This window comes from Lottia gigantea, assembly GCF_000327385.1.
Source record: "Lottia gigantea unplaced genomic scaffold LOTGIsca_12, whole genome shotgun sequence".
Lineage (NCBI taxonomy): Eukaryota > Metazoa > Mollusca > Gastropoda > Lottiidae > Lottia > Lottia gigantea.
This window is the reverse complement of record NW_008707225.1, coordinates 3,735,618-3,754,372: the sequence shown is the minus strand read 5'-3', so window position 1 is coordinate 3,754,372 and position 18,755 is coordinate 3,735,618. Positions and strand designations below refer to the sequence as shown.

Here is an 18,755-nt window from a genome sequence, read left to right as displayed (position 1 = left end):
TAATGTTTCAGTCTTTATAAATTTTATTACTTTTTCTTTATTAAATGACCTTCACACGATTATGTTCAAACTATATTATCGGGTCGCAAGATATAAATGGAAGATAATCTTTATTTTCAAAATAAAATGGGAGTATAATATATGGTTTCTCATTAATGTCAATAGAGAGAGCAATCATTGTTTTATGAACTTCATTTGTTTTGTATAGAAATTTTTAACCCGCTTTGAAATTTGTATACAAAATAAATGAAGTTCATAAAAGAATGAAAAACCAAGAATGGCTTTACACTGTTGACAAAAATTTATATATCTTCCAAAGCAAAGACTTGAATTATTAATAACTTGTTATTGCGAAGATGGTGCATACTACTTCTTTATGATTTGAAAAGGTATAAAAATGAAGCAGAAAGGTCAGCATTGTTTGAGATATTTTCAAATTCTGTCAACTAAACTTGTAATCCTAAATGAAGATTGTGAATAATACGAAGGAAAAGACAATACAAAAATACACGTTGATCTATCACGCTTCAAGGCATCTACTTCCTTCTTTGATGTGTGGAATACAGGAAAGATCTAAACAGAGTCGGCTATAGGGAGTTTCAGGTTTCCTCTGCTAGCCAGAAGTGTTGTTTCTGTAAACATGACTTTTCTAGGGGAAGTAACTCTCTTGCTACAGGTGTAGGCATATATCCGGCTAACGGGAACATCTTGAGCCAAGGAAATATTCGACTTATGATAACAAACAGAATGGTATGCTAAACATATCGACATTGATATAAACTGATTCTATTTCTTCATATTTCTATTCTGACTTTGATGTAGTATTTAATTTAGGCACTGATTTCACGAAGATGTTAAATGTGTTACTGTAACACCATCTCACGAAGTCTTCGTGATGATTATTTTTACCACAAAGAATTTCAAGCCTAAGTTTAAATATTATGCATCACGAAAATAGAAAGAAAGAGAATGACAAAGAAGCCCACGAAGTAACTACATCAAAACATTTTTATTGAATGAAATTGCTGATAAAGAAAATACTGGACTAGATTCGCACCTTCAGTAACCTTCCTTTAAATGACGTTAGGCGTTATTGATGTCTGCTTTATCACACCTTGCATGGTAGATCAAGTCCAATTGCAAGGTCCCTATATATAGTGTAACAAATTTCAAAGATTTGAGTGTTAATATTTTTTTCTTATAAATTTAGGTATATTTTGAATAATGTACCCTTTTCAAAGTCATACGTAAATTCAATACTCGTAAATATCGTGGTTTGCATCTTCACAATGCAAGGCTTTTACGAACATTGATATCACATGACACTTTTCTTGTTTGATAGTAGCACGAAACTTTAAATATACAGTTTATTTCCCTTGTGAGAGTTGAATAATTAGTCAATCAAATACCGTGATCAAAATTATTTCGCTTGCAGTTACACGCGTCGCTATGTTGTTTTCTTTCGAGAGCTCTGATTTTCTGTATTCTCTATAGAACAATCAAATATTTGCATTTTACTAACCGCCATGATACAAGAAAAGTGCCCAATGATGTTCGTTATTATTTGACCTTGTGAAGATGGGTTGTTCGGTGAGAGGGTTGAATTCATGACAGATCTGTCTCAAATACCACTCCACTAGTATTGTGGGGGGTCTAGATAATAGGAAATATATAATGAAGAACTTTATGTATTCACATGACCTAAAGGTTTTTTCGTCGAAGAGGTGGATCGAACCTTTACCAATAGGTCCAGAGAATCAAGAAACTCATCCAGATCAAGTTTGTCTATAAAGAGTACAAACGTCTTCGGATGGCATACAAATGTCTAAATAATTTGGTTCCAAAATATTTATCGGATCTCTTAACTCTAGATATTAATCCGTATCGTACAAGATCTTCCACGTGTCTTAATCTTCATGTACCTACAACAAAACCCTGTAAATCTGTTGACACTTTTAAGAGAAGACACATCTTTTTTTAGAAGAACCTTTACCTAAAACAACTTTGTGTGTATGTATATAGACATTGACTATAATCTAGAAATATTTGTGTTTGTAAAGTGCCATTGAATGCTCATGTTAGAGCACTAATGAGCGCCATACTAAGTTCATTAATCATAATCTTACTCATTAAAACAATGAGAAATTGCATATTACCACAAAAATCCCCCCTCTTTAGAGCCGCCACTTTTCAGGGACACTTTTGGTCACTAGGGCAAAATTGATATCTACTCAGTATATATAACATAATAGTGATAATATTATATTGATGGATATCAAGTTATATCAAAAAGTACATTTTTTCTCTTCTGTAAAACATCATCGTTTAAACATAACTTTCTCTAGAGCTAAGAAGGGTGCTTCAACTACTACCGAGATAATAAAACTAGCAGCATAAGTTATAGCAAATATACCAATATAGTTGTTCATCTGTAAAGTATAACAAACAAATTAAAAAAAAGAAAAAGAAATGTATCCGAAAGAAATCATTCCAAAAGCTTTCCAGGTGCGTTTTAATCTGGAGATAGATTGTATGGTACAACTGAGTATTTATTTAACAATAGGATTTTTGTGAAATTATGGGCTACCAGTGTTGTATGCGCTGAAAATAACACGAACTGTGTTAAAAGCCTTTCTCCCATTGTACACAAATAATCATTTTTTGTAAAATCATTGTTTATATTTGTAGTCAAGAGAGATGGTTATCCTTGTATTTTCTATTTCATTTTCTCTTGTGTTTTTGTTTTGGACAGCTTTCATTTTTTTTCACTTCGCATTAAAACTGCGATGTTGTTTTTTCCACTTTTCAAAATCTGCACCGGAAATTAGCTTATACTAAATAAACACTGAATTTACTAACTATATAAAACCTTGTCAGATATCCATATCCTCTCATATTTCCAAGAAAAACTGTCAAAACTATCAGATGAATTAAATAAGCTGCATATGTTAATCTAGAAAGTGGTATCCAGGCTCCCCATGATAATATTGTATTCACAAAACCTGTAAAGTAAATGAATTATACATATTTTTGTATTTTGTGCATTACACGTCTTCATAATTTACGTTGAATTTTAAGTGATAATTACAATTGAGAATTTTTGCACAAGTCGTTCTTCTGTCATAATTCAACTTTCATCCGTAAATTTAAAAGAAACATAATTCTAAAGACATTAATCAGGAAGTCAGTTCAAGGAAAAGTGACAATCCTTACCGCCATATCCATGTACACAAACAAATACTAGCCAGAACAGTGCTAGGGCCCAGACCGGTCTAAATAATGTTTGGAAGGCGATATTAGATTCAGATTCCCAATGTGTATGATCTCCAATAAACTGATCATATGTTAGATAATTTACTAATAAACCTGCAGTACCTGCTACTAGTGTTCCAACAAACAATACGACCTACAATATATTGATATAACAATATTACTACCTATAATATATTGATATAACAATACTACCTATAATATATTAATATAACAATACTACCTATAATATATTAATATAACAATACTACCTATAATATATTAATATAACAATACTACCTATAATGTATTAATATAACAATACTACCAATAATATATTAATATAACAATACTACCTATAATATATTAATATAACAACACTACCTATAATAATATTAATATAACAATACTAACTATAATATATTAATATAACAATACTACCTATAATATATTAATATAACAATACTACCTATAATATATTAATATAACAATACTACCTATAATATATTAATATAACAATACTACCTATAATAATATTAATATAACAATACTACCTACAATATATTAATATAAAAATACTACTTATAATATATTAATATAACAATACGACCTATAATATATTAATATAACAATACTATCTATAATATATTAATATAACTATACTACCTATAATATATTAATATAACAATACTACCTATAATATATTAATATAACAATACTATCTAGAGTATATTAATATAACAATACTACCTATAATATATTAATATCAAAATACTACCTATAATATATTAATATAACAATACTAACTATAATATATTAATATAACAATACTACCTATAATATATTAATATAACAATACTAACTATAATATATTAATATAACAATACTACCTATAATAAATTAATATAACAATACTACATATAATACATTAATATAACAATACTACCTATAATATATTAATATAACCATACCACCTATAATATATTAATATAACAATACTATCTAGAGTATATTAATATAACAATACTACCTATAATATATTAATATCAAATTACTACCTATAATATATTAATATAACAATACTACTTATATTATATAATATATTAATATAATAATACTACCTATAATATATTAATATAACAATACTACCTATAATATATTAATATAACAATACTAACTATAATATATTAATATAACAATACTACCTATAATACATTAATATAAAAATACTACATATAATACATTAATATAACAATACTACCTATAATATATTAATATAACCATACTACCTATAATATATTAATATAACAATACTACCTATAATATATTAATAGAACAATACTACCTATAATATATTAATAGAACAATACTACCTATAATATATTAATAGAACAATACTACCTATAATATATTAATATAACAATACTAATTATAATATATTAATATAACAATACTACCTATAATATATTAATATAACAATACTATATATTAATATAACAATACTACCTATAATATATTAATAGAACAATACTACCTATAATATATTAATATAACAATACTAATTATAATATATTAATATAACAATACTACCTATAATATATTAATATAACAATACTAACTTTAATATATTAATATAACAATACTAACTATAATACATTAATATAACAATACTACCTATAATACATTAATATAACAATACTACATATAATACATTAATATAACAATACTACCTATAATATATTAATATAAATCGCAAATTCAACCTCATTACATAACCATTCCTCGACACTTGAAAAAGGATAATATTTCGAAAACCGGTTCGTGTCAATTGCGTAAGTTTTTGTTTTACTTGTTATAATTTTTCACAACATTGTTAGCGTTATTTATCACCTAAATATATATTTTTGCATTTTTCATCATAACTTTCATCTTACTTTATATCTCCCCAAACCCAGTTTGACTTATTTGCATAATTTGATCCCCACATTTTCACGCTAGCATATACAGTTTCCTCCTGTTACATCCGCTGTACATTCCCTTTCTAACCTCAAGTTATTTTCATTATGCTCCCCAACTACAACAACCACTGGCAAGAAGCCAGACATAGAAACACTAATCGTCAACCAAACCAATATCACGTAACCTACAACGGCCCTGTCTTCCATCGACCTCTACCACCTACCAATCGCCGACCACCAACCAACCCATCCAGCTATATCCCACCCCATCGCCGACCTACCCACAACACCTACCAATCAAGAGGTAACCATCGTCCTGACCTTCCAAGTTTTGCAGTGCCTCCATCATTTGGCAATCCTTACCCTTCAGCAGCAAGGCCAACCAGCGTTTACCTTCAAACGCAAAGCCTCTGAGTTGGATAGTTTTATCCGTCCAGCAATGGAAACATCAGCTGTTGACGCGAATATTATGTTACCCACAGACACCAAGATATAGGTCAAAGAGACATATATAATTCACACTTGACAACAAAATATACTTTATTCAACAAAATTGAGTACCCGCCGAGCGGAAACGGGTATCGGTACAGTAGATAAGGATACTAACACCTAGTATCTTTCATTCAAAATCTCCCTAATCTCCTCTTACTATGTAAGCCTCTCTACTTACATAGGGAACCGTTCCTTCAGACTTCTGTGTTCTGGAGTCTCAGTGTATCTGTGAATACATTTTGAGTGCCCCATAAACCGACTTGCCTGGTACTCTTATGAGTTAAAATAATACATAAAAAATACGAACCCAAGCCCTACCCTATTAAAATGCATATCACATGAAAGCTAATGACTTGTAGCATATTGTGAACATATAATAAAATGGAAATAAATACGACCCATGCTTGGCCCACTTATCTAAAGGTGAATTTCAACATGATTATCTCCCTTTAGTGAAAAATACAGTAAAACTGAGTATAAGGGAACCTAGCTGAATTAAACATTAAAATATAACAAAATAAGATAAAAATGAAATAAAAGGACAAATTGACCAAGACCAACCAATCCTGGAAATCGGAGTAGGTAATTAACAAATGAAAAATGGTCACAATTAGATCCCCCAATCGGACATGGCTCTCTAAGGTTACGCAGGTCTTGATCGACCATTACCAAACCACACTTCAAGAGAAGCTGACCACCATTCGTACCAAGTCTTTACCATCACCTGCCGTCGACCGCATCGTTTCTCATGCCCTGTCCTGGGCCCGTCGCTCCTATGGGAAACGTCTCACTCAAGCTGTAATCACCAAGTTCTACCAAACAATCAACGAAACAAAAACCAGAGTAACCATATCTCTACCAACTGAAATGGACACTACACCTGCACCGTCTAGAGCCACGACGCTGCCGAACCAAACCCCTAAACGAGCCCCAAGTTCACCTACTCCTAGTCCAGCAGACATAGGTAAACGCTCTCGTAGAGAGGGCACTCCCTTCTCTTTTCACTTTCAGACTCGTATTATCACCAAACCAAGGACAAATCATTATGGAAGCTACCCGCTCTAAAGAAATCTACCTTAATTATTGGATCATCTAACCTGAATCGAATTACCAAAACCAGTTCAGACACTGAAATACATTCTTACCCCAGTGCCCAAATCCATCACATACAGTCAATCCTGGAATCATACGACCATGATCCCAAACCTACTACCATTATTCTTCATGTAGGCCTCAACAACCGTGATCAGCTACCAATCCTTTAACCAATCCCAGAAATTAATCGCCACAGCCAACAAAACCTTCCCAAACTCCAAGATCCTCTTCACATGTATACCCATTTCAAATAAAATCTGGAAGAAAGCACAACAGAACCTCAGCACTCTCAACAACATGATGATGGAGTCCAGTATCAACAGCGCAACAATCTTGCCACCCTACGAAGAAGAATTCGAACCAGTTGATAATCTTCATTGGTCTCCAGAAACAGCAAACAGCATTTATTTGTTTTGGATACACCAGCTTCAAGCATCGAGTAAGTCTTTAAACTAATTACTGGGGATAAAAATACTGAGAGGCCACCGCTAGGCCAAACTGTAGTTAACTTGAGCCGCAAAATTCTCACACCGCTTGAGCATCCAATCTTAGACCGTGGACTTAAATTTATTCCCACACCAAAGATAGCTAACTTGAATTATCTCCGACCATCCATTGAACGATTTCAACGAAATCTTAGCACCCCCCACGTGGTGCTAGAACAATGTTTATTCCTAAATCCACGTGGACACCCCCTCAGGCCGCCATCCATCCTGAAATATTGAAAGCATTTGTGATTATGAATAGCCAAACTGTGAACCTTTCCATAACACACGAAAAGCCTAATCTCACACGAGTGGAACGTGAAGCGTTAAACTTACTTAAGAAAGACGATAGCATAGTTATTAAAAAGAGTGACAAAGGTTCATGTTGTGTCATTCTGAATAGGGAGGATTACGTTTCAGAAGCAGAGAATCAACTGAATAATCCTAAACATTATGCCATTTTACCGAAACCAATTTTCAAAGAAACTGCTAACATGATTAACAATATTCTTGCCGATTTAGTCAAAACTAGTTATCTCAAACAGAAACAATATGACTATCTGTCTGCCAAACCTGACTGTCGCGAGAGACATTTGTACACTTTGCCTAAAATCCATAAAAATCCAACCAAGTTGTGGTTTATCTCGAATAAAATCCCTAAAGGCCGCCCGATTATATCTGACTGTGGTAGTGAGTCATATGCAGTGTCAGAATACATTGATCATTTCTTACTACCTCTAGCATGTCAACATCGCGCCTACCTTAAAGACACAACCGATTTTGTCAATAAAATGAAAAATCTTCGAGTTCCCTCTAATGCTATTTTAATTTCTATCGACGTTTCTTCTATGTATACCAATATCGATAACACTACTGGTTTAACGGCAGTTCGTAAAGCTTTTAATAGAAACCCAGATCCAAACAGACCCGACGATGCAATTCTACAGCTTTTAGAGATTTGTCTTAGTCGAAACGATTTCACATTTAATGGTAAAACATATTTACAAACTTCAGGGACAGCAATGGGCAAACGATTCGCCCCTTCGTACGCAAACCTTTTCATGGCAGAGTGGGAACGTGAGGTGTTGCCCCTCTGTCCATTTGACCCACTTTTTTACGGACGCTTTTTGGATGACATTTTTATGGTTTGGACTTATTCTATCCAACAGTTTTGGAAATTCTTTGAAATTCTCAACAACCACCATCCTTCTATCAAACTAACCGCAAACGTGAGTGACAAAAGCATAGACTTTCTCGATACCACAGTCTTTAAGGGAGATTCGATAGCAGAAACAAATAAACTGGATATTAAAAGTGTATTTCAAAGAAACTGATACTCATCAACTCTTGCACAAGAGCTCCTTTCACCCAAAATATACCTTTTCTGGTATAATTAAGTCACAAGTTTTACGATTTCATCGAATTTGTACAAGATCTTCTTATTTCAACCAAGCCTGTACGATTGTTTTCTCAAAACTGAAAGAGCGTGGGTACTCTAAACGATTTTTACGAAACATAAAAAATTCCACCTTAGCACAGATAGCAGACTTTATGCCGAAGTACCTCCAGGTTTAAGAAGTGCTCCATGTTTGTCCAGTAGATGCAAAACATGTCCCTTTATATCAGAAACTCATTATTTTGTAAGCAACGAATAAAAGGTACTCGATCCAGGAACATCTAACATGTGAACATTCGAATGTAATATATTTAATTTCATGCAAGAAATGCCCCAAACAATATGTAGGAGAAACTAAGAATAATTTACAAACTCGCTTTAATGCTCATAGGTCAGACATCAAATTAAAGAAAGACAAGCCTGTTTCTAATCATTTCAACCTCGACGACCATTCAATAGACGATCTCGCCCTAATCCCAATTGAGCGTATAGAAATTGACTTGCCCGAAGATGAAACTACCAAATTCCGTCAATCTAGGGAAGCCCATTGGATTGAGACATTGAATACAGCAAGACCTATAGGACTAAATATTCATCATAATGTAGGCATAGCACCCTTTGTTGTCCCGTTTAATACAACCAGCAATTGAGCAAGCAAGATAGTTCATGCCCACTATAAGAGCCTTCAAGAAAAATTCCCCCATGTCTATAAGCAGAAAATGATAGTTGCATATTCAAAAAATAAGAACTTAAATGATAATATTGTTCATAGTAAACTAAAAACAATTAGTACATAACAGATTATACTATACTTCTCGCCCATTGGGCGAGTTATTTTTTCTAATTTCAGATCAGAATAAGAACAGAAGAAAACCCAATATCAAGACCCTTAATCCTAATTTCTAAATAAAGTGTCTGCTCCATCCTAGGCCTGTACATTTGGGAGAATCAAACCCTCCCTTCCCCGAAATATAATATATTAATATAACAATACTACCTATAATATATTAATAAAACAATTCTACCTATAATATATTAATATAACAATACTACCTATAATATATTAATATTACAATACTACCTATAATATATTAATATAACAATACTACCTATAATATATTAATATAAAAATACTACCTATAATATATTAATATAACAATACTACCTATAATATATTAATATAACAATACTACCTATAATATATTATTATAACAATACTACCTATAATATATTAATATAACAATACTACCTATAATATATTAATATAACAATACTACCTATAATATATTAATATAACCATACTACCTATAATATATTAATATAACAATACTACTTATAATATATTAATATAACAATACTACCTATAATATATTAATACAACAATACTACTAATAATATATTAATGTAACAATACTACTAATAATATATTAATATAACAATACTGCCTATAATATATTAATATAAAAATACTACCTATAATATATTAATATAACAATACTACCTATAATATATTAATATAACAATACTACTAATAATATATTAATGTAACAATACTACTAATAATATATTAATATAACAATACTACCTATAATATATTAATATAAAAATACTACCTATAATATATTAATATAACAATACTACCTATAATATATTAATATAACAATACTACCTATAATATATTAATATAACAATACTATCTAGAGTATATTAATATAACAATAATACTACCTATAATATATTAATATAAAAATACTACCTATAATATATTAATATAACAATACTACCTATAATATATTAATATAACAATACTATCTAGAGTATATTAATATAACAATATTACCTATAATATATTAATATAAAAATACCACCTATAATATATCAATATAACAATACTACTTATATTATATAATATATTAATATAACATAACTAACTACTATAACAATAGATGTATTTTGCAAATAAATCTTCAGTACTAACAATTACAATGCGACGAATATTAGTATCAACACAAAATCATATGCACATGATTTAACTATCAAATTACCATGGAAAAGAATGACGTACCCCAGAAATATGCTGTTTGCCTTTAGTTCTGTTAATAATATAGCCCAATAATAATCCAATGGCATACACCCCTATTCTAGCATATGGTTTTATATAAACTTCTTTAAAGAATTGTGCACCATGTTGTCTGCAAATAAGAAATGAAATAAAATATTTTTGGCATACCCATCGAGGTTATTTTGGTGATCTAGATCTTATTATTAAAATTAATAACATGTCTCAAAAATAACGTTAACTTTATGAACTCAGATCTTTACTTATTGTTTACTTACGTCTCAAGAGTTGGATTTCCGTTATGCCATGCAATATAACCCGTAGATATAATCTGAGAAGCAACCATACACAATATAATCAATAATCCAATAACACGATAGCTGAAAATTAAACGCAAAGATTTTATTAGACTCCTCTCAAAAGCACAAGCAGACGATGACCAGGATTCAGAAATTGCAATGTTGTCTACTGAACTGTATCTTCTAATAATTTGAATAAATCTCATGACATAACAAATGTGATTAAAGGGGACTTTCTGAAAGGCATGGTAGGTGTCATTATGATAAGATGATTAATCTTGAAGATTGAAGATTCCTAGTCAATCAAAAACATTGTGTTTTACACAATCTGCTGTCTTACCCAAGAGCAAGTGGAACAAGGACTAATGGACTGAGTATGTAGAACTGCATATCATTAGCCAGATACCAGCTCCATCCCATGCACTGTAAAATAAGAAATATATCAATGATGCCAGTTTTTGACAAAAATATTGTTAACATGTATGTACATTTTCCATCGTTTGAAGGTTTCAAGAAAAGAAATTTGTGGCACTCTTCAAATCCTTACCATTCTATGGTTTCCAAAGTACAGATTATTTATATACAATAAATTAGTCCACCAAGAACTTTTACAGCTTTCTTCAGTTATTAATAAGGCTTTTAGTCGATTTTCCATAGGCCCCTCAATAAAATACTTCGTTAGGTTTGTATATATCATTATCACTATCATATAGAGCGGCGTTAATCTGAAAACATGTACAGAGAATTAATGTACAGCTATATATCGATGTCTTTAGCAGTATAGAGTGTTCAGAATGCTTTTGTTGGTTGGTAGGGGTTTCAACACTGTCCGTAACATCCAGCGTGAACTGAGTAACACGCTTTCGTAAACATCACCAAAATCTTAAATGAAGGTGGGCAAAAACCTTTGGAGTAAAGTATTCATGATGTTCAGGTTAGTAATCAATTAGCATAATGCGAAACGAAGAAGGAGAAATATGTTTTTCGGTTTACTCTTAAACGGCATGAACATATCATGTACACTACTGCATCGACCGACCAATATGAATGATAAAGATAAATAGCCTCATGCTAAGTAGTTGTGACCAAATACTAAATGTGACTCTGTTATGTAGAGAATATATAATCGACCAAATCCCGATGTAAAAAAATTTCGAATTCAGCAAATTCCATCTTTCTCGTCAACCTGTCACATAACGTTCAGCTAATCCTTACCTCCAGAAACGATGAAAGTAAAATAAACCCATCTGTTTTATGGAGACTTTTCCAATTTTCTGTACTTCTCTTATAAAAAGATATGACACAAGCAGACCACTGAAATATAAGTTAAATAGCCTTTCAAAAATCGACATTCTCTAAAACGTGTGCTTATTCTGAGCTACTGACGAATTTTTTTTTAACATTGAACATATCAAAATATATTTCTTCCTACGAGCGTATTCACATTTTTATAATTAATTGCACGTAACGTGATATTAACCAGTAACCTATAGAGAACGTTTCGAAAACTTAAAGATAACTTATTACTAACGACCGCTATATACCAATTTCCCTAAATGTTCTGTAACACCATATCGATTCGGTCACTGTGTGAAATTGTTGTTAATACTTTTGAAAGAATAACTAACCTTAAGAAAAAGAAGGTATCAACTGAAAGCGAACCATTGGGAATAAATTGAAACCAAAAGGTTTTGGACATGTTCCACAGATCTGTTTTATTTTCTGCAAAGATATAGAATAAGATGAAAAGCCAGAAAGATGGTAAATGATTTTATGACAAAAATGTGTTTAGTAAACGTCGAGAATATAAATTTAAAAAAATATAGCATGATACAGTGAAAATGTTTTTGAGGGTAGAGAATGCCTCCGTTGCTTGATGAAGATACAAACCTAATTGCTCTATTGACATTCTTATTGAATGGCCTAGTATAACCCAAGCCATACTTAATACACGTATACCATTTAAACAACCAAGTGAACCAGGAGGTGTAGAACAGTTTAATAATTTTCTACCATTTTCACGAACAGAAAATGCCAGCAAAACTCTAGATAAATCTGAAAAAGTCATGACATAATAATGTATTTTTTAACGTGAAAATATTCCAATGCATGTCCAATTGCGGTAATAAACCTTTCATATTAGTATTTCATCTTTATTCGTGATGCTATAGTAGTTTCAACACGTACTTGATTTTTGAAGGCTTGGTTTTGACTCTTTTAAGACAACATCCTCAACATGTACGCTAGTAAGTTGTAAACTGTTACTTGGTTGTGAGATACCATTTGATTCTGACATATCATTTCGCTGCCGATGATCAACAGTATTAAAGTTATCAGGTGTTTGTTTCACAATCGCATCTCTCCTTGTAGAAAGTTGTCCATCGTCATTTATAACAGTTCCTGTTCCTGTCCCAGTTTGTTTTCCACTATTTTGATGACAGTTGTCGGCGGCCTTTGTGGAAGTGGTGTATCTATCTTGTATAATATCCCATATTGTACCAATAATACATAACAATACAAAACAACCTAGAATTGCTCTGAAAGGTATCATTCAGGAATGTTTTAAAAATGACAATAAAAAACGCCTGCCATAAATGATTTGCAACCCTCTGTGAATCAGAGCCATAAAACAGTATTTCTGAACTACTTGTACATTTATTTTATCTGATTCGAATCAAGCATGGTAAGGTATAAAATTATAAAAACTTACATAGAAACGTAAGATGCTGTATCACCTTCCAGAGATTTCGGACCAACAAAATCAACAGATGCTATTGAAAAACCCAGAGATCTTAGTTGTGCTGCAACCAAAGAGATATGGGAAGTTTTATCGGGTTTTATCATTTGATCAGTTAATCAGCATATATATATATATATATTATACCAAATGAATACTTACTGGTATGAAACATAGATATGATCTGGTCACTGGAACATGATTTTGGGACACAAAGATCCCATCTGAGATATTCAGATGATTCACCAAATACCTTGAAATTAAAAAATAAAGATTACAATTGGAACCAACTTATATTTTTTGGTTAATTTAAAGTAGTGAATTAGTCAAGTAATCGGAATCTTTGGCGAAACAATTCTAGAAAGCTCCTTTTAGATTCTTCAAACTTTTGTGCTTATGAAAGCTAGTTTTGAGTGGCAATGTATTAAATTTCGGTAAATCATCTTGGCATCATTTAAATATAACGTGATTTTAGAAAACAAGTCGTATACTTACATTAAGCCCAGCACTGAACATTAAAGTAACATCTTTAGGTAATGGCATCTTCATTGTTGCGTAAGCCCCATCTATAACATGTCCAGTATTATCAGGAACTGTATGATGTATTTTTAAACAATCATCATAACTACCAAACCATATATTGTTTCCTTGTAATAAATTTCTAGATGGTTTTCCACTAGCATCTATCACTGAAAAAAATGCAGAAAATTTAGTACTTTCTCCATTGCCTTCAGTAGAATAGTAACTTGTTACTTTGAATCACCTTAATCTGTATCAATTTGGATTTTAATTTTTTCGTACTTACTTTGTAATGCCCACTTGTCAAGTAAGGTAACACCCATCAGTAGTTCCAGACTGTCTTTAGGACATTTATCACCAAGAAATTGACTCGGTATCATATTCAACAAATTAGAAAAAGGTTGAAATATTCCTCTAACGAAACTTATTGAGTCGTCATCATATAATTCATCCGCCACTTGTTGAAGCCATTCGAGATCAATTTTTGCAGTAGTAATATTTGATTGTTCATTCGAAGTTTCTGAGGAAACGTGTCTACCAGTAAAAAAAAGACACAGAACCAATACAAGATGATACCAAGATACCATTTTGAAGTCATGGAAAATAATATATCTCTGTCGCTATCCTTTCCCTTATCAGCTTCACTTCGTGAAATTTGTTGTCGTATAACTAAATATTTCAAAGTTTAGTTTCAAAGATTGCAAAAACTAGACTAATGACGTACAATAAAAGATAAAAGATTCAATATTCCATGGATGTGTATACTAATGTTAAAATGGATTATAACATGATAATATTTATCATACCTCAACACATTATTAAAGGGACAGTTCGCCATGCATTTGACCAATCTTAGTCTCAGAATCGTTTAGCTTAGCTTATCAATAATAATGTTCGGAGCTCACCGTCGGAATTTAAGTCTTCAAATCATGTGCTTCCAGAATTAACTACGTTTGATAGTTAAAATGACGACTCATCTTTTTCTGATTCTCTGCAATGTATAGAAAAGACAAAAATAAAAAGTGAAATTTCTAGAGGTATAGTGCGAATTTCGTGCAGTTCTAGTAATTCTGAAGATTATTTACATATATCCAAGACCAAAATTAGCCCCGAAAATGGTGAACCATGGTCTTTAAGGTAGTTAACAATAAATATAAAAAGTAGACTATTAAAGAGAGATATGTTTATCGTATATTTAACTGGATACGGTTAAGTTTTTAATCTTGGTATTACTCGATAAATTGCCCCAACACTAATATAATGAGAGCTAATGCTAATACACAGGGTGACCACTGACACTAGACTTTAAATAGTCTAGTGTCAGTGGTCATCCTGTTAAATGTTAAAACATTTCTTCAACCCAATCTTGATTGAATTCTGGGTGATCAAAGAGCACTTATCCTCTTTCTCAATTCTGTGGTAAGCAACTGTCCGTTTAGCATTTGTCCGGTCAGCATCTGTCCTACACTAATTTGACCTCCCGCAATCCCTTTGGAAACGCCATTTGTATTCACGATTTAGGTCGAAATTGAAGTCATTTTATCGTTAACCGTGATCCGCTAACCATGTTTGTAATATGTTAATAAACAAACTACCAAGTATATACCAGTTATGTTCGCTTATTGCATGCACCATCACAGACCTGACTAAACTTTTTATTGAGTGAGAAGAAAATTAAACAGCCCGTCGATCATTCCAACAAAGCTTAATATCAGCAGCTTTTTATTAAGAAGCAAAGTAACGACCGTTACTCGTGAACAAGAATTACTATTCAAAATATTCTTTTAAAAACAGTCAGTATTATCTTGATGGTGCGACAGCTGAAGATGAAGCGCCTTCTAGTCAAGTCACACTGACACTTCTGTTAGCGCTTGATACGTACGGGATACGATGATGTCCGTTCATGTCACGCAGTGAACCATGCAAACAACACAACAAATGCGAAAACAAGTAGTGCCATTGTGTATCAGTGTTTGTCAGTACAGTCAATCCTTTGGTAGTGCATTGCATACGACGACGAAAATCGTGTCAGTGTAAGTGTGACATAACCATTCATCTTATCAAGAGCACAAAGACTTTTTAAGTACGTATAAAAAAAATGTTTTGACTATTCGGATAAATAGAATACCGATCATAAAGATTGGTATATCATATTCCAGTTTTATTAAATACGATGCAATAAGTAATCTCTCTAAAACAAGATCATGCGATCATTCTTACTTAATATAAGTAAGTAAGTATAAATATTTATGATCAGAATTATGAAAGTTTTTAATTATAGTTTGCTTAATGCGTCGTCTGTGATATATTTGTTATGATTTCCTGTAGCCTCCCCTCAAAATTCGACTATGTTCCATAATACATGTATATAGTTTTTTTTTATAAATGCTGATTAGATGTTAGATTTGTGAGGTGGTTTGTAGAGATAAATAGCCTGCCAATTATGCAATTATTCTTTTTTGTTATCACGTAGAATGCGTTTCACACACATGATTGAATACTTTTTTTTACAGAGAGCGACAATCAAAGGTATCCGTGTAGTTGAGTAAATGTTAACATGTTTTATGATGAAGGTAATAATTAAAACAAAAAACAATCAAAGAATAATGGTGTATTTTGTCTTTGATGCCACAACTTTGTCTGAAAAAAAGATGGTGGAAAGGTCAAGCGTCAAACCATGATTAATTCCCAATGTTTATCACACATTCTCAAAAATATTAAAATTTCTGCAAAACTCACCAAATTCTTTTACTAATTTATACGTGGAAGCAACCTACGTTTATAAATTTGATACACTTGATACAGATTCTAACATCTAAAATTGCTTGTTCCAATTTTAAAAAATAAACTTCAATATATCATACATAATATACTCTATTATTACAATAAAACTTACTTCCACAATTCTTTAGAGCCTTTAGTTAATGATTCCGCAGACATTAATTTAACATATTTTGAATTTAACATTGTTATTTATCAAAGGCCTTGTATCTATTTTAATATATTCTCTCGGGTATATTACATAGCTAAGATAAAGAAAGGCGGTTTTTAATATAAAATGTCAGCATTGTTTACCTACCAATTTCTCTTTGATTTAAGCGACGACTTAAGAGCTGATTTTGATCAATTTAACGTGTATTTTATATCATGGCGGCCCTATCCCAATGTATCTGGCATTTCCCCTTGCACCACAAGCCCCCATGAGGCGTTTTACAAATGGTCACAGAGTACAAGTTACTCTTTGAAATTGCACTGAATACCTTCAGCCCATTATTATGGTTTAGACCAAAATGGTCTATTGAAACAGTTGTACCAAGAATATTTTACAATTCACCTCGCTTCTCGACCGGAACTTAGGGCGGTAATAATTAGTCGACTTGAATAAGGTAGCATAAACGACAAAATAATCTACCAAGATGTCTTGAAAAAGAAAGAAAAATGCACGAATAAACCCCGAATATTCTGAAACAAACGGTGTTCATGATGTTAGTTAGCTGTTAATAATTTCCCCGGGTCACCGTCTAATGATTTGCAGAGCTATAAACTGACTCACGAATAGACTAGCTATAATATTCAACAATTGATTGTACATTAGAAAGTAGAGAAAAAGACTAGTATTGTATTAAAAGTAGTGCCGACAAGAACCCACATGGAGCTCGTTTAGATAGTGGTTTTATAAATGATGTATTTTAGGCACACTTAGTTTGAATAATGTAGGTAGTTAAAGACCTAAAACTGTGTATTATGATAATATTTTAATATACAACACTGTTTCAGATCTACAGTTTCTGCAAATTGATTACAGTTGGAACATTTCATGAAAACAAGTATAGCAAAACTTATAACCATTCTAATCTTGTCTTTAAAATTACTGTTTCGCTATTCTCCAGGATTTCTTTGATATTTTTTTATGATCACATCTATATAATTATACTAACTTTTATTCTAATTTTATTCGCCTTTCACGTTTTAGTTATATTTACTGATCAATAAAAAAAAAAGTCACCTGTGTACCACGTCAATTGAAATATTTTAGTTTCTAAGACAATATATCACGAGTTGCCCAATGTATTGGTCAAAGTACATTAGCATTTGGTGGTATAATCGTAACAAACATAAAAATGCTTTTATCTGATAAAAATAATCGTTAATACAAAAATAGAATAAGCAATGATAGTTTTGATGTATTCCCTAAAACAGAGTGGTATCAGGTGATCTGGAATTGTGCGTATCAGCTTTTGAACTGATGTATTTGTTATTGGGAGTACGATCTTTTCAGCAAGTTCAAATAATCTCTGATACTTTAAACACAAGAGTAATTTCAAAATGTTTGCATAATAACGTTTTTTTTTTGTTATACGTCACTTTATAAGCGAGATATCCTCTTATTTCAGTATATATTGCCTGTTTTTGATAATACTGCTAGTTAACATTGTAAAAGTCACAATTTTTAGCGTGTTATAATG

At 31.5% G+C, this 18,755-nt stretch overlaps 1 protein-coding gene across 1 annotated transcript; it reads right to left on the bottom strand.

Moving 5' to 3' along the window:
- Positions 1 to 2,318: 2,318 nt before the first annotated feature.
- LOTGIDRAFT_157007 (hypothetical protein) lies at positions 2,319 to 17,256 on the bottom strand (the record flags this gene model as incomplete). Its single annotated transcript, XM_009048269.1, has 17 exons — positions 2,319 to 2,429; positions 2,860 to 3,002; positions 3,214 to 3,406; positions 10,541 to 10,543; positions 10,741 to 10,867; positions 11,013 to 11,114; positions 11,374 to 11,456; positions 11,581 to 11,758; positions 12,249 to 12,347; positions 12,662 to 12,755; positions 12,924 to 13,088; positions 13,221 to 13,570; positions 13,744 to 13,834; positions 13,933 to 14,023; positions 14,266 to 14,459; positions 14,576 to 14,823; positions 17,186 to 17,256. 17 exons carry the CDS (start codon positions 17,254 to 17,256, stop codon positions 2,319 to 2,321), a joined length of 2,343 nt encoding a protein of 780 aa, XP_009046517.1.
- Positions 17,257 to 18,755: the final 1,499 nt, after the last annotated feature.